At 40.4% G+C, this 22,556-nt stretch overlaps 2 protein-coding genes across 2 annotated transcripts; one reads left to right on the top strand and one right to left on the bottom strand.

Annotated features, from left to right (window-relative positions):
- Positions 1-69: 69 nt before the first annotated feature.
- On the bottom strand, positions 70-19,785 carry sacs2 (sacsin molecular chaperone 2). Its single transcript, XM_068328807.1, has 8 exons — positions 19,712-19,785; positions 18,069-18,111; positions 16,497-16,584; positions 14,790-14,901; positions 13,953-14,099; positions 12,407-13,835; positions 12,039-12,127; positions 70-11,919 (listed from the first exon to the last, which is right to left on the bottom strand). Exons 2-8 carry the CDS (start codon positions 18,095-18,097, stop codon positions 965-967), a joined length of 12,849 nt encoding a protein of 4,282 aa, XP_068184908.1. The 5' UTR covers positions 18,098-18,111; positions 19,712-19,785; the 3' UTR covers positions 70-964.
- Positions 19,786-19,883: 98 nt separating this feature from the next.
- LOC137605201 (zinc finger protein 436) lies at positions 19,884-22,358 on the top strand. Its single transcript, XM_068329695.1, has 2 exons — positions 19,884-20,175; positions 20,891-22,358. The coding sequence occupies exon 2, from the start codon at positions 20,895-20,897 to the stop codon at positions 21,915-21,917; it is 1,023 nt and encodes a 340-aa protein (XP_068185796.1). The 5' UTR covers positions 19,884-20,175; positions 20,891-20,894; the 3' UTR covers positions 21,918-22,358.
- Positions 22,359-22,556: the final 198 nt, after the last annotated feature.

Below are 22,556 nucleotides of genomic sequence, written 5' to 3'. Positions count from 1 at the left end.
CAATATTTTCTTAAGTATAATTTAAGAACTTGATGTAACAACCTGAGAACTCAGTGGTCAAATGCTTTGAGTTTTATCATAAAACATTGTCATTCAATATCAGGAGTGATTAAACTGCTTGAGGTTGAAGCTACTTTGAGAAACATTATTATGATAGTCAACAACAACCCTCCACTTGTTACTTCACTGCATTTGCTAACTTTAGTTGCAGTTTATTTATCATATTTGCTTCAATAATAAATTATTTTTTTCTGAAAATGGCTGTATTCTATTTGTAGTAAGTTAAGTATATGTTGCTCCTACAATCTATGTATTTATGTATTTTTATTTATTGTTATATATTTATTATTTACTATATTAAACAAACTTGCTTCACTAGTACACATGACATACAGATGACATCATACCCTGCACCACACTAGTTGATTAACAGTGACAGTTTACTTTTTAAAAAATGAGACAGGAATCACAATTTTAAGCTTCAATGAATGTTCTTATTTCAAAACGTAATAGGAAATTAACAATATCATAGTAATTTAACCATCATGCAATCATTTCATTGGTCCTCATTGAGCAGTTTGTTGAAAGAAATGCAAAAACATGACATGTAAAATTGTGTAAGGTAAATTAGCGATAATACAGTATTGTTGATCAAGTTTTTATAAAAACAGTGATACAGTTATTACAGCAGTCTTAAGTGAGTAGTTAAAATGTTAACACATTTTTAAAATACAGTCCTATAGTTATTTAACTAGCTTTGAGTAATTATAGAAGTTGAACAAGCTTGTGCCCCAGTTATAATGGTCCTCAGCATAGTCATAAATGTTTCTAACAGTGCCATAAGTCATATTTTCATAAGTCATATTGTATGTGGATATTTGTATGTGGATATTTTACTCATTGTTGTTTCATGATCACACTTGAGATTTTACCATGTCAGAGTTTTGAGTTGACTGCCACTGGTCTAACTCACATACGCTTCTACTTTACTGAGAAGCTCCGATGCTTTGTATACTGCTGGTACTTCATTCTCTGATTTGAACTGTCCATTTGGAATGTGGGGGAATCTATGCCAGCTGGGATATTGAGTCTTCTTTGCATCCACTCCCAGTGCTCTCAGAGTTTCCACAATTTGAGGCAGTGTTTTCAGTTGGTCATCGTAAAAGGAAACCTTTGCAGCTATGGCTGAAATGCAGCTGCTCCCAGGATGTTGACCGTTTCTTCTGTACATTGCTGCCGTGAGAGACTTTTCCACAGCTTGATGGACTTTGAACAGAACCCACTCTGTGTGTGCTGCGCCTACGTCTTTGCAAGCTGCACTGAGATCACAGCGAGCTTGCCTGCACCAGCGCTGTGCCTCCCGTCTGTTTGGTCTCGGAACATTAGAATTATGGCTCCAAAAGCTGTATGACTGGTAGCCTCTAAAGAATCTCTCTCTGCCACGTCTGTGATGCCTGGCCTCCTGATCCCATTGCTGATAGAAGTTTCTAAAATTCCAGCTTCTTCCTGTATGGAACGGGTTTGAAGTGTTGGAGCTGCCTTTCCCTGTTTCAAGTTCAAGAATTCTATTCTGCAGGTATTTGAATGCCTCAGTGGCAAGATCTTCACATTCAGGGTTTTTGTCAGGATGCCATCTCAGGTACAGTCGCTTGATGGCTTTATGCCTTTCTTCCTCGGGAAGAGTCCAAATCTCTGCCAAGCATTCATCAATTTCTCTTTTAGCTTCATCAATGGAGGTAGGTAAGGGCCTGGAGGATGAGGAACTTGTATATGATGGTTGGGAGGTGCAAATCTCAAGCTCCATGAAGGAGCATCCAGCAGATGTGCTCCTTCTTCCTTCGGAGTGTCGTTTGAACTGATAGAGGTCAAGGCAACTCACTTCAATTGGCTCATCTTCTCCAATGTCAATTTTGTATCGGTGTGAATATTGTCCAGAATGTTCAGGCAGTTGTTCAACAATGATTGCATAAATATACTTGTCTTTAGTGCAGTAACCAACATACTCCCCCTCTTCAAAGATATTGAGGAAGCTCATGTCTAAGGCATCATGCCATTCCTGTGGAATATCTGCCCCAGGGGCCGGTGGATTTAAAAGGAGGCCTTCAGTTTCAGCGCTGTCACGGATCCCATTCTTTGACAGTGTTTTTCTCACATCTTCCAGGCTGTCACACATAAGAAGTTGTCCAAGAACTGGGAGATGAATTGATTCAATTTTGTTGCCTAGTAGGGCATTAATCTCCTTTGTCAATGTCATATTGATGTCATTCAGAACCTTAGGAACCATGTCGTTGTTGTGTTTTAGATAAAAGGTGCAGCCTTGTTTCCCCCTTTTGACAAAAACATCAGTTTCCGTTGCAGTCTTGTTTAAAGGCTGTTTTTCCATCCAAAGCTTTGTCTCCAGGCTTTTGCAGCAAACAATCTGAATGCTGCCAAACGTCTTCTTGCACATGTCCATAGCATCTTCTTGTTTGATTTTTCCCTGTGACTGCCCCCTCAGAAGACAAATGAGTCCATGTCTGAATGCCCCAGAAGACAAATGTTTTTCGAACCATCCCCTGAATTCACAGTCTCTCTCAAGCTCACACAGCTGCATGTTTAACTCCACGATTCGCTCCTCGGTGATTTGAGACAACATTTTAGGCTGAAATTTATGAGGCAGGTTTTGAATCAACTGATGATGCAGGTAGATGTCAGAGCTCAAATAACATTCACTGAGCCTTTCAAGCAGTAATAACGTGTCGTTCAGCGCCTCTTCTAACCGTTTGATTTCAAACACTGTGTCGTTGTAGTACAGCGTAGAGGATGGGTATAATTTACCATCTACAGCAGGAAGATATAGAGTATTTACAGCTTCAACAACAGAATGGTTTCCTTCAGTTTGGAAGAACTGGAAAAAATGCTGAACAGCTCGCTTCACCGTTTTCTGCTGGTTTGGGTTCAGCTGTGGTTTATTGCAGGAATCAGCATAAACTGCTGCCAGAACATTACAATACTGCGCTGCGGTAGGCTTCTCGTTCATGCCGATTTTCTTGAAAAAGTCTTCAAACATGACATCCTTTGAGATTTTGTATAAATATGGTCGAAAATCGAGGGCATCAGGGAGCGAAAGGCAAACATCGTCAGCTTTCACAAGTTTTACGTCACATTCAACCAAGACAACGGGAAGACCAGCCAGTGGTTGACTTTCAAACTCCTGCGCTTGCAGGAGGGCGTAGGAACTTCGGAAAACATTTGCACGTGTTTTGATCAACTCTTCGGATTTACAGGGTGACTGACAGATGTTGCTCATATTTCTGGTGATACAGTGTGGAGGTGGTTGTTCATGAGCTCCTGAACTGTTCAACATTTTCTTGAGATTGTCTGACATGTAAACCGGCAAATGTATAATTGGCATTGAGGTCCAAATTAAGTCTTGGAGCTTAGGATCATCATTGATTAAAGATCCTCGGATTTTCACAGTAATTCCCTCAGGGGTGAATTGTGGGTGATAGTTGCACAATTCTTTACGAATTCGCTCTGGGAAAATGAACTTGATGTCAGCTATGGTCTCTAGAAACTTTCCTTTGTCTTTTGTCTTGATAGTCAGAGCTTCTTCTAAAATCAATGATGACTTCAGTTTTAACTCATCAATCTGGCTGTTTTCCTTTGCCTCTGATTCCAACTGGTAGGCAAAATTTATGACGTCATCTTCTGACACAACATGCTTCATTCCAAGTTCTCTCAGTAACTGTTCTATTGAAATTCTTGTTTGCAGATTTCCTTCACACATCATAGTCCAAAATCTGCCAGGTATAAATCTCTCTTTGGGCAACATTTTCTGATAGAGCTCTACGCTCTCATCAAAATAGTACGAAGCGGTCTCCAGTCTGCCTTGAGAACTGCAAATCAATTTCACTGATTTCAGTGATGAGATGATTTTGTCCTTGTGCTGAAATAAGCTGAGACTTTGAAGCGGTGACAGTAACAGTTTGAGGCATTGAAGCAACTGTGTCTCTGATAGTGAGTGTATGGTAGGAAGGATGAACATCATGAAATACTCCAAATCATTCAGAATCTGTATGTTCAGTATTCCAGAGAGACTGTAGTTCTCTGGATTGTTCTGGAGAAAAATATTGTTGCTGTTGGCCAGGGTAAATAAACCTGGGAATATTTGAGAATGCATGCTGTTGAGAATAAAAACCTTTCTGGGTCCATCGATCCTCTCTCGGTTCCCATGTATTGTTTCAAACAACGGTAAGGATTTGAGCTTTCTCTGGTAGTCTTGTTTGTCTTTGGACTTGGATACTCCATCCTGCAGGAAACACTGAACTTCTTTCAACTCATCAGTGGAAAGCTTGGAAAACTCTGAACTGTTGATGTTGCAGAGCTGGTCCAACACTGCGCTTTTATCATTCACGTCCAGAAGCTCAGGGTGTAGAAGTGGAAAGACATAAATTCTGTTTGCATTAATCTCATGGAAGAATCTAATGTCAAGCTTCATAAAACCCAGTTTAAAGAGGATATCTGATATGTCCCTTTCTGTGTGTAGGTATACTACATTTGGCATGTTGTTCATCGTCTGTAGGAAGTGCTTGTTGCCTAGCCTTGGGCACACGACAGGTAAAATGAAGCAGTGACTGAAGAGCTGTCTCACATCACTTATGGTCAGACTTTCTTCATCATCAGAAGAACTTTCAGGTTTGATTTGATTTGTTAGGAATTTCCAAAGCAATTTCAACCAATTCAACATTGTCTCATTTGGGACATGAAGACCACTGTGTGGATCGACTGGGCAGTTTCGGAGAAGACGCTGGATTGCAGGCATTAGATATTTTACTGCGCAGCGAACTGTCAATCTTTGAACAAGGTTGAAACGTTTTAGGATTTTAATGTGGCGTTGGTTTGTCTGGTAATGTGCAAACTGGTCCTTGTACTCAAAGATAATTAAACCCTCATATTCTGAAATTAGCTTGGGAGATTCGGAGTCAAACACTCTCAAAACTTTATCTGTTGTGAGAAGAAGCGGAAGCCTGTTGAGTAAATTGGGGTTTTCTTGAGCCAGTTTTTTCGAGTCTTTTTCAAAATCACTCAGGCAGTAAGTCAAGAGATTCAAACATCGCTTTTCATCTCTGATCAGAGTAGCAGCGACAGGCAGGGGTAAATCCTTGACTGTGTGATTTGGGTCACTTAGGGGCTTTTCCATCAGAAAAGCTCTCACATTTGAAGGGTTCACATCCTTGACTTCAACACCAGCAGATCTGAAACCATTCCAAATCTTTTCCATTGTCATGGAAAAAGGAACTAATGTCATTCCAAGATCTTCCAAAATAGGATTAATCTGTTGACTTCCTGGGTTGGTCAGGTGAGGCGCCCGAATGTTGTCAGTTTCCGTGACCTTACACCACTCAAAAAAGTACTCCTTAATTTCTTGTATCGAAATTCTGTGTACTGAACTCCTTAACATGGGAATGACTTCCAGGCCTCTTTTTGTAATTGACCTGTAAACCTCATGTACCATGTTATGCCAATCCTGACCGACAACTGTGGACACCGTTGGCCAAAAATACAAATATGAGCAACTGAAGTGTGTTTCAACAAATGCATAAGGAATTTTCACATGTGGAAGGGTGTGTCTAATGCAGTGAAGAAGATCTGCATACAATGGAGCAATGACATTCTGTTTCAAAGACTCATTCCATTTAGATTTCAGACTTTGGCCATCTTCCTTCCAAAGACCTCTCCTTGAAGAATCCACTTCAAAATTTGCATTAATATGCACTGGCAGTCCTGTTTTCTCCAGCAAAGGAAGTGAACAAAAGGCTTCACCAACAAAGTCCACTTGGAAGGATGTTTCTGGATATGGACTCTTCGAGCTCACACGAGCTGCTACTGCTGCTCGGGGAAGTTTGTCTGATAGTGTTTTTTGTTTTTCACCAGTGTTTCTCAATCTATCAAATTGTTCCGCAATCATCCATCTGCTTTGTCTTTTAGCTGAGGTTGAAATAATTGTTTCATAAATGGCCTTTTGTGGTGTTATTGGTTTGTCAGATTGCGATGCATCTTGAGGTCGAAGGTCTCGAAAAGCCTGTTTTACCTTTTTGCTTGTCTGTATTATGTTTTTTTCAACCACAAAGATAGTTTTGAGTTTTTGAGTTTCACTGATTTCACAGACCTGTATTTTGCGGATATTTTTCAGAAACAGAATTAGTCCCTCAGGATCTTCAACAAGGGTGGAGCACAGTTCAGTCAGGTCATCTTCAGTGACTCCCCTGTTTGATATCTTAGAGCTGTTTGCCATGGTACCCATCCTTAGAGGCAATCTGAACATGGTGCCATCTTTAAGAGGAAACGCATCAGGGAGAAAGGTTTTGTAGACATCTATATACATGTTCTTGAATTCATCAGCTAGTTTGTAGCCAATACCAGCTGGTGCTTTGTCTGCTTGACTTTCAATGTATTTTTGATTAGGATCAGAAATGCAGAGTAACTTATCTCCAGTGAGAATTGAAGGGCAGTCGGTGAGATGGTAAACAGAATTGAATCCCACTCCATATTTCCCTGTCTTTCCTGGACAGTTGCGCTTTCCTCCTTCTCCCAGCTGTTGAATTCCAGTTAAGTCGGCATCGGAAAACACTTTATTGTTGAACACACAAAGTGCTGGACCCTGCAGATCATTCCATTTCTCCCCAAATGTTTTTTCTCTACCATGCTGCCGCTTGTCCCAAATAAAATGAATTTCTGTGGCATCTGCATCATCAGCATTTTGGAGAAGCTCTTTGATGATATCCTTCTTTGACGGGTATGCCGAAATTATATTTTTAATTCGAACAGTTAGTTGTTCCTGTTGCTCAAACTGAAATGAAAATGGTGAAATGCTCTTGATTTCATGATTTTGCAGTGTGTGATGCCTGGTAGTCCTGATTCCAAGGGAGCAAGCAACAACACGTGAGATATTCTCATGGCATAGAGTGACATCAGAAGTGACTGACATCCATGGACTGTCATTGTAAAACATCTTACTTGCAGGTTGTAAAATGCCTTGTTCATTTGGTATCAAAAAGTCACCTGTTGCTTTCTCTTGTGCTTCATATACTCCTGTATTTAATATTGTGAGGCAGAGTATTAGGTCATTCTTTGGCAGAGGTTTGTTGCCATGTTTAGCATGCAAGTCCTTCAGCACAGCTTGAAACTGGTGGGTCGTAAAAGATTTTTCGACACCAACACATTCCCACAGCCTCTTGAAAATGCTGAAGGCGGGTGGAAGTACGTAGAGATAAGGTTTGGCCTCAAATTGCTCATTTTCTGCTACACGGGACACCGGTACGAATGTACTGCCAATCAGAATGAATGGAAATGATTTGGCCTCTTGTGAAATGAAAGTGTAATTTGTGGAATCAATAAGGCACTGGTCCAGAAACTTGTAACACTCATATGTTATTTTGTGAAGCGTGGACTTTTCGGTGTATCGAGATTGTTTGCATGCGTTTCTCAGCTGCTGAAGCACTGTCACGGGCTTCGGACTGTCATGAACTCCCAAAACTTGAAGGAGTGGATCGGTGTTGTGAATTTTGAGACTGATATGGTCCAGCACAGGTTGTGTCATGTTAACCAATAAGGAGCACCTGTCACTATAAATATCAGGTGCCCTTTTCAGTGTTGGAAATCCCTCCATTTTTGTATCACCAGGGGAAAAGGCTGGCAGAAATGCAATTGTTCTCAGTGTTTTCCAATGGGGAGAGCTTTTGTCATGCAAGTGATTTTTCATCAGCTCAAGAAGACGCTTCAGATGCTCATAGGCTTTACATGAATCGGAGCTCCAGGTTTTGGTGATTGTGCTCGCTTTCTCTATGATGTCTTTCAATGGCAGGTGATCATTTGTCATTCCAAGTTCACACAAGCGCTGAAGTCTTTTCGAGGAACAAAAGTCATTTTTGGTACCACAAAGTAAGCGGTTGTGTTCTGATTCAAAGAGACAGGCCACTTTCCCACACGGATTCACAAGTTTTTGTATGTACTGGAGCTCTCCCGCTTTTGTTGGGATGCATGGATGACGGAGGAGTAGATGATCGATTTCTTTGATGTTAAGGTCAATTGCGTGCAGGATAAGTGCATCTCTGATCTGAGGATCCATGGTGTCAAGGTTATTAAACACTACTTCTTTGTAAAATTTCTCCCAGTTCCATATTCTACTCTCTAAAACCTCTTGGAAGCCTGCCTGTTTGAAGCTGTTTCTCAACCACGGTGGGAGAGGTATAACGTGGTTAGGTGCTTTCACATGCTCCTTGCACACATGCGCTACAAATGCACTGACACTCTGATCCTCTTCAATGCTCTCATGTAGAAATATGGCTCTGTTCATTGAGCACCAGTGCTTTCCATCACTAAAGAGTTCAGGACTACTGGAGTCCTGTGCAAGAATGGAATAAAACGCATCCACCAAAGACTTGAAATTTTCACTCACTTTTTCTCTGTTAGGCCAGAACTTGTGATAATCATAACTTTTCAGTTGTTTGTTTTCAGACATTATCTTTAGCAGCAAGAGAACGGTCACGTACGCCGTCACCACGGGATCCTGAAGAAGGGCTTCGTTCCAGTCACGTTTCACTCCGTTCTCCCACAACCCTTTCCGATTGCTTGTTACAGCAAATGTTCCGTTCAGATTTACTGGAAGACCAGTTTGAATGGAAAGAGGAAGGAAGCAAAATACATGTCCATTGAGATCTGTTTCTACCACGGTTAGTTTCCCAGTTTGTGGATCAATTTGCAAAGGCACAGCAATTCCACCAATGGGCAAAGAGAACTTGGCTTTCTTGTTTTCTTGAAGCACCATCTTCAAAGACTGATTTGTCCCAAAGCAGTTGTATAAAAGCCAAGGCTGAATTTCAGTAAGACCAGACTGCTGACTGGTTAGTTTGACTAATTTGATTGTGCTGTAGTCAATGACCTCTTTGCATTTTCTATCAAGTTTCATCAATGATTGTTCAGCTTGATGCTGCTTTGACATATGATTACTTTCAACTGGAATCTCAACTCTCGTAGTGGCTTTAGAGATGATGAAAATGGTTTTGATGTTATCGTCTCTTGGAGGAGTTGGTACATCTTTGGAGATAGAATGTAGAGATAATGTACTGATGTTCTTCAGAAACAGTAGATGATTTGCTGACTTTTCAGTCAAGTGCCGTAGAAAATTCACGATATCGTGTTTGTGATATACCTTTTGACTTATTTCTGACTTGTAAGCTTCTTCTTCAGTTCGGAAAGGTAGCTTAATGAGAGTGCCCTGGTAGGGCTCTGGTGGACTTTGTTTTTTGAAATCACAATCAAAAATGCCTTCATATGGTCCAAACTGACCAGGAAAACAATGAAAAAGTTGCTGTTGAGAAAGATTCAGCTTGATTCCAGGATTTGTTTTATGTTTGATGTGCTTCTTCAGATGGGTTACATTTGGATCAAGAATGAGCAGATGGTTGCCGCTGAGGATAGAAGGAACATCGGTCACATGATACACAGTATTGAATCCAAGTCCAAACTTTCCAATTTTCTCCATCTTGTTTTCCTTTGAGGCAGATCCGACTCGAACGATATTTTCCCAATCCTCAGCTGTGAACTGCTCATTATTATATGCCCAAAGACAAGGTCCCTGACAGAGCATCATATCAGGGTCAATGAGACTATCAGGAGCATCTCTGTGCACTCTGAAATCCACCAAGAATTTACAGACCCCTGCCCCAGCATCCTCTGCATTTTGTATAAGCTCTTTGAAGATGTAATTGTCTTCATCATACTCCTTAAGAATGTTTTTAATCCTCAGCGTTATTGGTTCAGATTGACCACACTGTTCTATTCCAACTAACTCTGGATCAAGGATGCAGGTACTGAGCAATCTGATGTTCAACCACTCAGCTGTTGCTTTGGAGATTTCGTCATGTACAACATGAATTTCTCCCCGCCCGTACTCAAGCTCATTCAAACCATCTTTGCTTATATCACAGAAGACTGCCGTTGACAGTGGTTTAAGGGTGTACTTTTTACCTTCTACGACAACAGGCACTGGGATGTCATCCTTAACTCTCTTCTTTTCTCTCCACATCCAGTTTAGAATTTCTATGGCCACTTTTACCTCAGAGGAACTTGCAAATTTCAGTTGCCTGTCTTCAATGTTCTTCTGGATAGAGTGAAGAATGGCAATAATTTCTTCGTCTGAAAGTGATGTTCTTAGGCCAAACTCCTGGAGCAAGTTCTTGTATGGCAGAAATTCATTTGGCACCTTCTCAATGTAAGAACTTAGATCCAGATCAGGTGGGTAGTCTAAAACGAGATCCTGTGGTGATACGAACTTGTTGTGGTTCCACAACCAGCGTTGGTCCTTGCGCATCACCGTTGTAAATTGGGAGATATTTTTTTGCATGTGTTCATAAATGCTGCGCAGCTTCCTTTTGAAATTCACATTTGTGTCAGGATCAACCATGGTCTTTGCTTTGGATGCCAAGACTGACAAATTTTCTAACACCTTTTCCGGTGGGGGGGAATCCTTGAGATGAAGTCTGTTAGCAAGTCTGTCATTGAAATTTCCCACCAAAGGCATTACATGCCCAACAATGTCCTCATACATGGAATGTCTTATTTCATCTGGACAGAATAAACCATATTTCTGTGATTGTTCTCTGCGGCAGTTTTGGTCATTTAGGAAAGATGTAGCACATGGGACCCATTTTAACATCTTTAGGTGTTGAAGCTCTTGATGAGAAAACTTTGAAAGTAAATCATTAGTATCCAACATTTTCAAGAGTGCATGAGCTCTTTTAAGAGCCTCGGATTTTGAGTCAAAACAGTCATTCAGTTTGGCAGCACCGATCAAGTACTCAGGTGGCACATCAACATCTTTACTTATCAATCCAAGATCTGTCAGACTTTTACGCATATCTGGTGTTTCAGTGTAAACTCGTGGGGGAAAGAGATCTGACTCAAAGATCAGTCTAAAAGTTTGGATTGTTGGATTTAAAAAGCGTGATGTCTTTTTCAGTTCTCCATTAACTTCAATGAAGTTCAAGTCCTTACATTTTTGTTTCAATGTCTGATTTTGGGAGAAAAAGCTAGAGCCATGCTGCAAAATCCAAGTCATGATGTTGGTGGTGTCTTTTTTACCGCAAGCACCTTTCTCAATGCTTTCAACAAGGAACACGGCTACTTCGGCAGTGCTCAAGAGCTTGACTTTAAGCAGCTGTAACATTCTGCGGTCATCCTCAGTGACACACAGCACGAATGAATCAGGAATTGGAACCTTTTTCGTTATTGACGGGCCTGAATTGAGAAGTACAGCCTGTTTTGAATTAGCACCAACATATGATTCTTTCATGGTTTTAAACAGAGGCAACTTTGACAGTAATTCTTTCTCACTGACAGAGAAAGAATCCAGATGAGACAGATAATGTTTCAGTTCTTCTCGTGCTCTGGGCGAGGCACTCTCAAGTTCTGTGATGAGATCTTGAGAAGACAAATTCCCAAAGACTTTCAGGACACTTCTTGAAGAAGGACAAAGAACATATGAGTCTAGGTCGTCATGCTTGAGCCATTTGGTTTCTGTCACAACTGTACCACCAACTTTGTTCACCAACTGAGCTATCTGTTGTGGCAACTCAATCTGCTTACTTTTCTGAAAAATCAGTGTTGTGTTGTGTTGTAATCTTGCGAGTGACACAGGCTGATCGCAAGACTGCATATTGATGGGTATTAATGGCATTCCAGTAAATTTACTTAACTTCTTGAAGTGTTTTTTGAGAAATTTCCAGAATTCTTGGAGCCAGTCTAAAGGTGGGTGTTGGTTGTTGCTGATGTCCCATGTGACAGGTCCTGTATCCATCTTCTTCCAGTCCTGTGGTAAATACATCCTCATATATTCAGCTACCTGGTGTGCATCAATGTTGATGACCTTGAATAAATCTGGAAAATAACCAATTGAAAAATCCATCAAAAAATAATTAAATGTAGTGTAAAAACATGTAAAAGACATGAAAAATTAAGTAAGTAAGTGTATTTCTGCAAAATGATAAAACTCCTACTTCTTCTGCCGATTTCTTTCAGTCGGGTTCTGCAGTCTGGACTGAGATCAGCTGAGATGAAGAGGTGTTTGCAAAATGGTAGCAAGGATCTGCACATGTATGCAACAACAAAACAATCCTGATTACTTCTAAAATATGGTACATATAGTAACCACATACAGTAACCATAATTCTGACTTTAAAACTATACTTCTCAGACTGTGATTTAACAGTCATTTCTAAAGTTAGTTTAGTAAGTCATTGAAATTTTACTTACACATGAAAGGGTTATTGGGTTATTAATTACAAGACTGGGTGTATTACTTTTGTACTTCAAATCAGGCTCATGCTTGATTTCGAGAGAATAAAGCCAAGAATTAAAACACTACCTTGGAAATTCATCGCTGTCAATCAGAACAGTGTCCTCCTCTCTGTTGGTGAAAGATCTGAAGGAACCATCGCTGAGTGGAAGAAGCTGAAGCCCATTGAGTTCTTTATATTTTCCATCACTCAAAACATACTCCAAAAGAAACAGCCTGTCTTCTCTGGAGAGGATGTGCATTTCAATCCTGCAGAGAATGTCCCTCAGGAAAGTTGGAGTCACATGCTTTAAGGTGCTGAGATTAGGATAGGCTTCATTTAAAGCCCTTGCAACACTAGCAGATAAAGTTACAATATTTTCTCCACAGGAAACCAAAGTCTTTTTAATGGCATTCAATATGTCAGGGCTTGTTGGACCATTACAGGGCAAAATCGCCTCTGATGGTGTGATGAACATCTTTTCATCTTTTGCAAGAGACAGGACAGCCAGATTTTGTCTGAATAAGTGTTGAAGAACATCAAGAGCAACAGCATACCATTTATTTCTGTGCTCCATCTGAGAAAGATCTGGCCACAGTTCATACACAAAACTGGCAGGCAGGATTAAATCTTGGGCAAGTTTAACTGCATCTTGAATAATTCTGAGGTAAGCCTGCGGCAGCACTTCCTTCATCAGTAATTCATTCCAGACAGCATGTTCATCATGTTTCTGATCGTTCTCTTGCCACTTGACGTGTCTTCTGTTGTCTGTGAGTCCAAAGCATGCGTTGACATCAACGGGGAGTCCCGTCCTGTTGATTTCATTATTTGGGAGGGGGAGAAAGCAGCTCAGTCTACTTTTAGTACAGTCTCTCTTCTTACCACAAGGGATTGCCAGGTCAACTTGAGGGAAAAATCTCAACTTTTCTGCGAGTGAATCAAGCTTTTCTACTTGGCCTTCTTTCATGGTACATGTTGTGACGAGCCACTCTGTTTCTTTATGGTCCTCCGAGTTGAGGTTTATCACCATGAACCTTGTTGAACATTTAGCAACTGAATCGTCTGCCTCCAAAATGACATCTGTGCAGACCGATGATTTCATTTCAAGTTTGGTGTTAGCAACACCATCAACACTGATGTGCACCAAGGTAACCGAGGTCACATTTTTCAGGAACAGAAGGCTTAAATCTGCATCTTCAATGAAGCTATCAAAAAGATTCGCCACCTTATCAGAGTCATAGAGATTATCTGAAATATCAGATTTTTTCTTGCGCAAAGGGAATCTAAAAAGTGTCCCGTCAAAGTGCTGATCCTCCTCGATGACTTTTGACCAGTCTTGTCTAGTCACATGCCAAAGTATATCTCGAAAGGGTTGGAATTGGTCATGCATAGTCATCAGAGCTGCTTTGTGTTCTGGATCATCCAAATACCACCGGAATCCTCCCTCTCGCTCGCCAAGTATTTTTTCTTGGGGGTCCATGAAGGCAAGGTGTCTTGAGCTAAATATACACGGCACATCTGTGAAACATTGAAACAGATATTTTCCCGTTAACTACTGTAATGTGATACACTTTTTTTTCCCTCACACTAAAACCTAAGATGAGCCATTTGCATGGTTGACGTTGATTGTTTTACCTGTTATGTGGTATACAGAGTTGAAGCCGATTCCAAACCTCCCGACTTTGTTGGGGTCATGACGTTTCACACTCCTCCCTGCCTTCTGAATTCCCTCCCAGTCATCATCAGTGAATACCGCATTGTTGTATGCATAAAGAGCAGGACCTTTGCACGAAAAAACAATAACATCAGTAAAGTAATCCCTCGCGCATTCGCGCATCAACACACGCAACTTCACCTCATCGCGGATTTTAATATGTAGTCACGTGATGCTGTCAGCCAAAATCCAATTATTGGCTGACGGCATCCGGAAGTTCGCTACATTCAGGGACTTTTGGAATGCAGCACACTTCTGTGAGACACAGAAGTGCCTAAAACAGTCGATAAGAGTGTGGGAAAAGGTAATACAGATAGAAGGTGGTTTAATATCAGCATGGGGAAGGTTCATAAACGTTTCAATTACTGTAAATAATAAATAGTTTGTCACTCTATTGTTATTTGCGTGTGGGTCTGGAACGCATTAATTAACGTGACGAGTAACAAGGGCCCACTGTAAATGATTAGTATAAAAGACACTAATGAAATCCTTTAAATTTATCAGGAAAAACAAGACAACAGTTTTGTAAAACTGAGAAAAAAACACATATAAGTTCTCTTTGTTCAGCCACACTGGGCGACTGGTCAAAACTCATGACAAGAACAAATTCTAAAATGTATAACATCAGAAGGTAATCCTAGGTAATGCAAACTGGTATTTAAAAAGCAAAACAAAAACCCAATACATTCACAAAATGCATTACGATTAATGTTTACCACTATCTCATGCCGCTGCAAATCCTTTAATATTGCACACACCTTGATATTCTCCCAGTTTCTCAGACCACAGTCTTGATTTGCCGTAAGATCTCTCATCATGGATGAAAACCACTTCTGTGGCTTTGGCATCATCTGCATTCTGAATCAACTCCTGTTCATAAAATTAAAAACAACAACCATTATCCAAGGGAAACATGTTTATTCTCATGAACATTATGCAAAGGCTCCAAAGCTTGGTTACACAGATTAGAATACTGTAATAAAAATTCATTGCACATTTTACACCACCCGTCAAAAGATGTCTTCACTTGTTGCCTGATTAGACATCCTCTATGTGGGCATTGTGGGTGTGTATAAACTGCTCTTGACTAGCATCTCCATCTTCTCTCTAAAGGTTCTGTTTTTACTGTTCCTCGACTTCTCCTTAAAACCTGTAAAGCCTGACACCAAATAATTGCCAAAAAATTCAGATTTCTTTGAAACTGGATCCTTTCACCATAACAAAAAAGTAATGTAAATAATAATGTACATTCGAAATTTGCTTTGGATCGACCAAAACTGAACAGAATACAAAATTGTCTCAAATTCTTGGATTTCATTCATTAATTCCAAACTTATGTTTAACAATGTAAATGACTGACACTGCTTGTGTCCCTCTCAGGGTATCTGCAGGGCTGTATTTTTTGGCTATCCATAATATACACACCAAAATATTTTCTTTTTCACTTTCTCTTTAATTTGATTTAATTTTTTTTTATTTTTATGATAATCAATGTGCAAAAACCAATTATTAGCAACTGGTAAAAACCAAGTATCTAATTTCCTAGACTAAATGAATCTATATAATTTAAAACTTAAATTGGGTAAATTAAATTATCAAAAGGTTGTATGTTGCTTTATAGTATGCATAATAGGTGAATTGCAACAAAATTACATTAAACACTTTCACAGATAAAAATGTCTTATAGATCTGCTGTGTCTGTTTTGATACCTGATCTCCATGGCTTCATTGTAAAACAAGTGATGAAATATGAGATAATTATACCTTTCTTCAATGGATTAATTCATGCTCTCTTTGAGGTATCATTAACAATATAAAAGCTTTCATTTTCAAACTTTTAGAAAACATCCACAAAGACACACCCGTGGCTCACCGATTAACAACAATGCTCCAATATTTGATAAACGCACAAAGGAAGAGAAGCTTATTGGAAACCAGTTTTATCACCGCTGAAGGGGCTATATCAAATTACTTTCAGATTCTAAAAATCCCACTATCGTGGTTTATCATGATTAGTTGTGATGACAAGCTAAAAAAACTCATGTAAACCTGTATGATAAAAATACACACTGTTTGTAACAATCCAGTGTTATCATATTTCTTCATTACTATATAACCAATTAGCCAATACTGAGGTTCAACAATATATATTTTTACCAAATATTTGCCAAATTATTGACATTTTGATGTCAATTGTTTATGTCAGTAAATATCAAATGTTACAAACAACTCAAACTAACAAAAAATTTGCAATATTTTGACACAAATCAAAATCAGCTGTAAATGAAAAAATAGTTAGCTGGTGGAACTTCTGACCCTAGGGAGTGCTTCACTAACTTGTTGGCAAAAGTTATATTTCTATTTTGGAGAATGCATTTAATAGATATTTATTACTGGGTAAATAACAATTACAAAAAGTAAGAAATGTTATTTCAAGTAATTATGCTAATCATTGCTGCGCAAACCTTCAATATTTGTCCACCATCTGGATATCGGCGTAGAATGTCCTTCAAGTAGTCGATGAAAGGTGGGGCTGTCGCCCCAAAGGACGTTCTAAACAAAGGATGAGAAACCAGTTAACCATCAAGTATATGTGGTGGAGAGAGGTTTTCTGTATAGACATGTTTACCATCCCTTGTGTTTCATCTAACACTTCGTGCTGTACTGTCTGATGTACTGCCTGTGCTGTACTGCCGGTGTTGTACTGCCGGTGTTGTACCGCCTGTGCTGTACTGCCTGTGTTGTACTGCCTGTGTTGTACTGCCTGTGTTGTACTGCCTGTGTTGCCCTGCCTGTGTTGTACTGCCTGTGTTGTACTGCCTGTGTTGCCCTGTGTTGCCCTGCCTGTGTTACCCTGTGTTGCCCTGCCTGTGTTGTCCTGCCTGTGTTGTACTGCCTATTGTACTGCCTGTGTTGTAATACCTGTGTTGTACTGTCTGTGTTGTACTGCCTGTGTTGTACTGTCTGTGTTGTACTGCCTGTTGTACTGCCTGTTTACTGTGGGTCAGAGAGGACTGCAATTTCATCTGTGCTATATGTCGTACATATAAGGTAAATTGACAATAAAGCTGACTGTGACTTTGACTTAAGACAGAACAAAGTACTGTATATAAGTACAAGATATTTAGTTGTCAATTCAAATCATACATAGATTGAGGACAGTTCAACAGTGTCATCGATGAAGCAGACAATGTCAACAGATACTTTTCTAAAGAGATCTCTGATAACGACATCCCAGGAGTTGAGCTAGCCCTCAACTCAACTCAACTGAAGTCTTTGTCGAGTTCATATAGCCATTCTCTGCCGTGTGTGTATGTGGTGGGCAGTCACTGGACTCATCAGCAACTGGCCACATGTCAAACCAACCCCAACACATTATGCAAGTATGGTGATAAGTCTACTGTACTGCCAATACTCATCTGAAAATAAAACACTCTGCCTAACATCAAGGTCAGATAGTCCCTACAACTCTCTCTAACACATATGCATTTGCTTTAGTGTGTAATTTATTATTTTATTTTATTTTAAACATTCCACCACATTAATACGAGGAGTCCTGAAGCAATTCTGGTTCAAAAAATAAGTGAACATTTATTCATCTTATCATTATTATATGGCCTCACATAGTTAGTGATAGTGTCGAGATTTTATGTGTGCACGCGCTTGTGTGTGTATGTGTGTGTATGTGTGTGTGTGTGTGTGTGTGTGTGTGTGTGTGTGTGTGTGTGTGTGTGTGTGTGTGTGTGTGTGTGTGTGTGTATGGGGAGGGGTCGTGTTCAGGCTACGGTAGCAGTGTGTGTGGTAACGAACTGGCTCAGAGCTACACGCTGAAAGTTCTTCATACGTTCTCACACACACACACACACACACACACACACAAGCACACACACAGGATGTCAGGGTTACGGTTACACAACCTCGCTTCAAATAACACAATCCTCACCTGCAGTCAAAATAAAGAACAAGGGCTGATCTGCTTCTTCTTTACATCAATCAGCACATAAATGTAATAAAGACATGAGAGAGATGGAACTCACCGAGTCTTCCTTGTCTTCAGACTCATCATTCTCACACTGGACACTGTAATAGAAAAACATGTTAAACAACCCCAGAGAACAGCAGTGGATAGGAATCAATACAGCGCTGAGGGCAGAGCCCATTTAACACCTTATAAATGTCCCAGGCTTTTATAAGGTGTTTATAAGGTGACTGACAAAAACAGTCACACATTATTTCATATAATACTGTACTGAATGTTTCAACTTCATTTTTTATTATTTTAAATGTAAGGTCAAGATCTTTATAGCAGCCTACTGAAAATATCTGCTCCACACAGAAAACAACAACTGAATGTCAACAACGCTATGAGCTCCACACAGTCAAAATTATACACAATATAGTCACTTCTGTAATTATTGTTCACAAAACATATCAGTTAATGTCATTTGATAATAATTTAGAAAGTACAGTGTGCCCTGGGTCTTTGTGGTTAATGCGTTCCAGGAACCAAGGCGATCAAGATTGTGATCCATTTATCTTATTACTTACAGTGATTTAAACATTTATGAACCCCCATACTGATATTAAACCATCTGTATTACCTTTTCCCACACTCTTATCGACTGTTTAAAGCACTTTTGTGTCTCACGACAGATGGAACGAGTGCACTTCCGGATGCCGTCAGCCAATAGAATGCGCGTATGGTATCACGTGACTGCGACCAAAAATCCATGATCAGGTGGAGTCGCAATTGTTGATGCACGATTCGACGAGGGCGCACTGTATTGGTGTGATATTAGAGTCCTGGGGTTTTTTTTTGTTTTCTTATTTGGGGGTGGGGGGTTAATGCTATGGTCATGGCGAATGATGAATTGTACAAAGGAAGACAGACAGAGACAGACAGACAGACAGACAGACAGACAGACAGGCAGGCAGACAGATACAGATAGACGGAAACAATTTTGCTGAGTCACATTGCATTGCTGCTGGTTTTTCCTCTCTTGATTTCTGTTAAAATTCTTAAGATTAAAAATGTAATTGCATATGCAGGATTATTTTGTTTTGCAAATCCATTTGTTTGCTACAGTATCACACATTATCCAAAAATGACCTGGATGACTGAGAACCTACACAGACATTTTGGTATCACACCTTCTCTCCACAGTACAGCAGCTGACGAGCTGATGATCACCATGAGGTTTTACTAACAATAATTTTGTTCTAGTAATTGTATTTTAGGAGATATCTCATCTGAGGCTGGCCACACCCCTGCAATTACACTGTGGGGCTAGCAATTGTTTACCACCAACACAGGAAGTTAATAAATGCTGGAATGATTACACACACAGAAAAACAAACTGTGGGGCTCAACAAGAGATTTTGAGAATTTATATTGAAAAGAAAACAAACGTTGACTCCATTTTTATTTTTATATATTTGTACAGTACTTTTTTTTTAGGGAGGTGGTATTTTCCGTTGAATTATCCCTTAAGATGTTGTTCAAAATAATTAATTCTAGTTTTATTACACACTGACTACATCTACAAGTCACTACAAATCTTTCATTCAGTCAAACCCTTCTACTTACTCGATTTTTTTATTTTATTTCATTATTGCTGTTGGTTATTATTGATAATAAACCAGTCCAAAATTACTTAAAAGTAATATTAAGTCACATTACCTCAGCCATGCCTGTCGAGGAGTCGCGTCGGTTTTGCTGACACCGGGTTTGCGTCTAAAACTGCGCAACACGGCTTTATAGGAGCTGCGGCTGTCCAATCAGATCGCTGTGCGTCACCCCGGGTCCCGCTGAGTGCCTGGCTTTTCGTTTCCACCAAAACAAAACTCACGTCTCACTGAAACGAAACTTTAGGAGAGGGTGGTTGGCAAGAAACGAAACTGATGGCTATGGAGGAAGTTCGGTTGGACGATCACCTCCCATCCCCTCCACAGCAGACAGTTTCGCCGCCGCTCGCTAGATGCTGCTGCAGCCCGGTTTGATCACACATCCGCTCGGCTTCTTGCGTGGGAGCTACGAGATGCGACCCGATAATGATGCCGCTGGCATCTCGATGATTTTATAATTATTGCGCCTCCACCGAGATATTCCCCTCCTGTACGCGACACACTCTAAGAATAAAGACGGTACGTAAAGTCTCGTTCCTGCCATCCCAGAATAAAGCCCATTGTTCTGGGCGAGGCGAGGCCCGGCTGACTCCAGCTGGTTCCGAGCTAACACAGCTGACGGCTAGGCTAGTGGACTCCCGGGTCTCCGATCTGCATGTAGGGAGCTGTCCATGTCATCTGTGCGTTACCCACGCTCTGATGTACAAAAGAAAAGAAAAAAGGGTCCGGAACGGATTCATTATAATCGGGATCAAACTAATGCCATAGATGAAAACTCGTGTGTGTGTGTGTGTGTGTGTGTGTGTGTGTGTGTGTCCCAGTATAAATGTTGTATCTGTTCTGACGTAAGCCTATAAAGGATGATGCCATGTTTGAAAGTTTGATTTGCAAATGTGTGCTCTTATGAGGAATAAAATTCAGAAGCTCAAAAATATTTTTGATAACACAATAGTAAATAAAAGTAGCTTTTTGTGGTGATTGAGGAGAGAAAAAAAACTGATTTATTGAGGAATTCAAACTGATTGGTTGTTGCAAACAGCCATTACACTTAAAATGACATCAAATATAATTGATTAATGTTCCTTCTAAATGTTTAATGATGTATAAATAGGTAAATTATACAAGGCAAGAAAAAAAAAAATCTCCGGTCCAACATTCAGCTTGGCTGGCGTTATGTTTTCATCAGATCTGTAAAATAATAAAAGATTCCCCCCCCTTCCATCTCTGATTGCAGCACCATGTTGGATAAAGACAGTGATAACGGTCAAGAAAGTGGGACCTGCACGGATTGTGGATGCACTTTCAGCCCACCCCAGCCTGACTCCGACCCAGGTTCGACCTCTCCCTCTGACTCTCCTGATCAGCACGAGGCAGACAGTCCCACCAAATGTGCTTCCTGTCAGGCGGGCAGCAGCCTCCCTAACGGTCGCCGGCCGCACCGACGCCTCCGTCTGGATCCTCACAGCTGCAGCCTGTGTACCAAGACCTTCATCTCCTCCGCCCACCTGACCCTCCATCTTGCCTCTCACAGCAAGGAGAGGAAGTTTAAGTGCAGCACCTGTGGAAAGTACTTCCATCAGTCGTCCCACCTGATGGCGCACAAGATGATCCACAGCGGGGACAGGCCGTTTAAATGCCCAGATTGTGGGAAGACCTTTGGCCGAGCGTCACATCTGAAGACGCACCGCCGGCTACACACGGGCGAGAAGCCGTTCAAGTGCACCTACTGCGACAAGTCCTTCACGCAGAAGGCCGGTCTCCTGGCACACGTGCGCGTGCACACTGGCGAGCGGCCGTACAAGTGTGAGCGCTGCGGTGAGGGCTTTCGCTCGCTGCCACTCCTGCTGTCTCACAAGGCAGCCGAGTCCTCCAGCCAAGACAAACCAGCATCATCAGCAATCAAACAGCTCCCCAAGACACAAAGAAGCCCCGAGGATCTCAAGTGTGGCGTCTGCTGCCGCACCTTCGTACGATCGTCATACATCAGGCTACATATTCGCCTCAACAAAGGACAGCGGCCTTATCACTGTAAAGTGTGCAACAAGACCTTCGTGAAGCTGGATACTTTTGTGAACCACTGTGATAAACACTTGAGGCAGAAAAATGATAAGTATAAGGAGGATAAAGATGAAGTTGTGAAGCCTCCCATGTTTGTTCCTTTGTCCAGGCCTCCGTCTCCTGAGGCGTTAACCCTTCAGCCTCTATCCTCAGAGGTCAACACGCGTTCTCGAGCAAAAGCAAAGAGTAAAACAGAGACATGACCAACAGGAGTGTATCCATCGACACAATGGTACTCAACAAAGTCGTGTTGTAACAGTTCTACTACCGCACAGGACAAAAACAATCCTGTCATATTAATTGCATTACCAATGGTAAAAAAGTAACTGATCAGGAAAAAGGAAACAGAGACTTTGTGACTCATTATAAGTGAGGTTACTTTGGGGTTATTTATATTATAAATTATTCTCTTTGTGGGTACTACAATGCCATTTCTAAAGCATATGAAAATTAGCAAGGCTAATTTACACTCATAGCTAAGTGGCAAACATGGTTTACAAAAGTATGTGTCTAATTATAATTATTCATGGTAAATGTATTGTTTTAGTAAATCCACTCAAATACAATATTTTGTATAAATGCATTGCATTTGTACCAATTACAGTATAAATGAGCTACCTATTGTAAATCATGATGAATCAATAAAAAATAAAGCAAAGAATTGACCCGTTTCTTTTCTTTCTTTTTTTACACTTTTGAAACCACAAATATTTATTCAAACTTTTTATTTCAAAAAGAACACAAAATGTTTTTTCCTACAATTCTTCAAACCTGCTTTGACCATTAAAGCTTTATCACTGGGTCTCTGTATAATTAAAAAATATAAAATTATAACAGAGTTG

Source organism: Antennarius striatus, chromosome 12 (genome assembly GCF_040054535.1).
Source record: "Antennarius striatus isolate MH-2024 chromosome 12, ASM4005453v1, whole genome shotgun sequence".
Lineage (NCBI taxonomy): Eukaryota > Metazoa > Chordata > Actinopteri > Lophiiformes > Antennariidae > Antennarius > Antennarius striatus.
This window is presented reverse-complemented; position numbering and strand designations above follow the sequence as displayed.

What these genes read in the sequence shown, in the direction of transcription:
- LOC137605201 (XM_068329695.1), top strand. Translation starts at nt 20,895, where the DNA reads ATGTTGGATAAAGACAGTGATAACGGTCAAGAAAGTGGGACCTGCACG.
- sacs2 (XM_068328807.1), bottom strand. Translation starts at nt 18,097, where the DNA reads ATGATGAGTCTGAAGACAAGGAAGACTCG. An exon ending in CTGAAGACAAGGAAGACTCG is followed by an intron (nt 16,585 to 18,068) that starts GTGAGTTCCATC and finishes TCCTTTGTTTAG; the next exon opens with AACGTCCTTTGGGGCGACAG. An exon ending in GACAGCGATGAATTTCCAAG is followed by an intron (nt 12,128 to 12,406) that starts GTAGTGTTTTAA and finishes ATACATGTGCAG; the next exon opens with ATCCTTGCTACCATTTTGCA.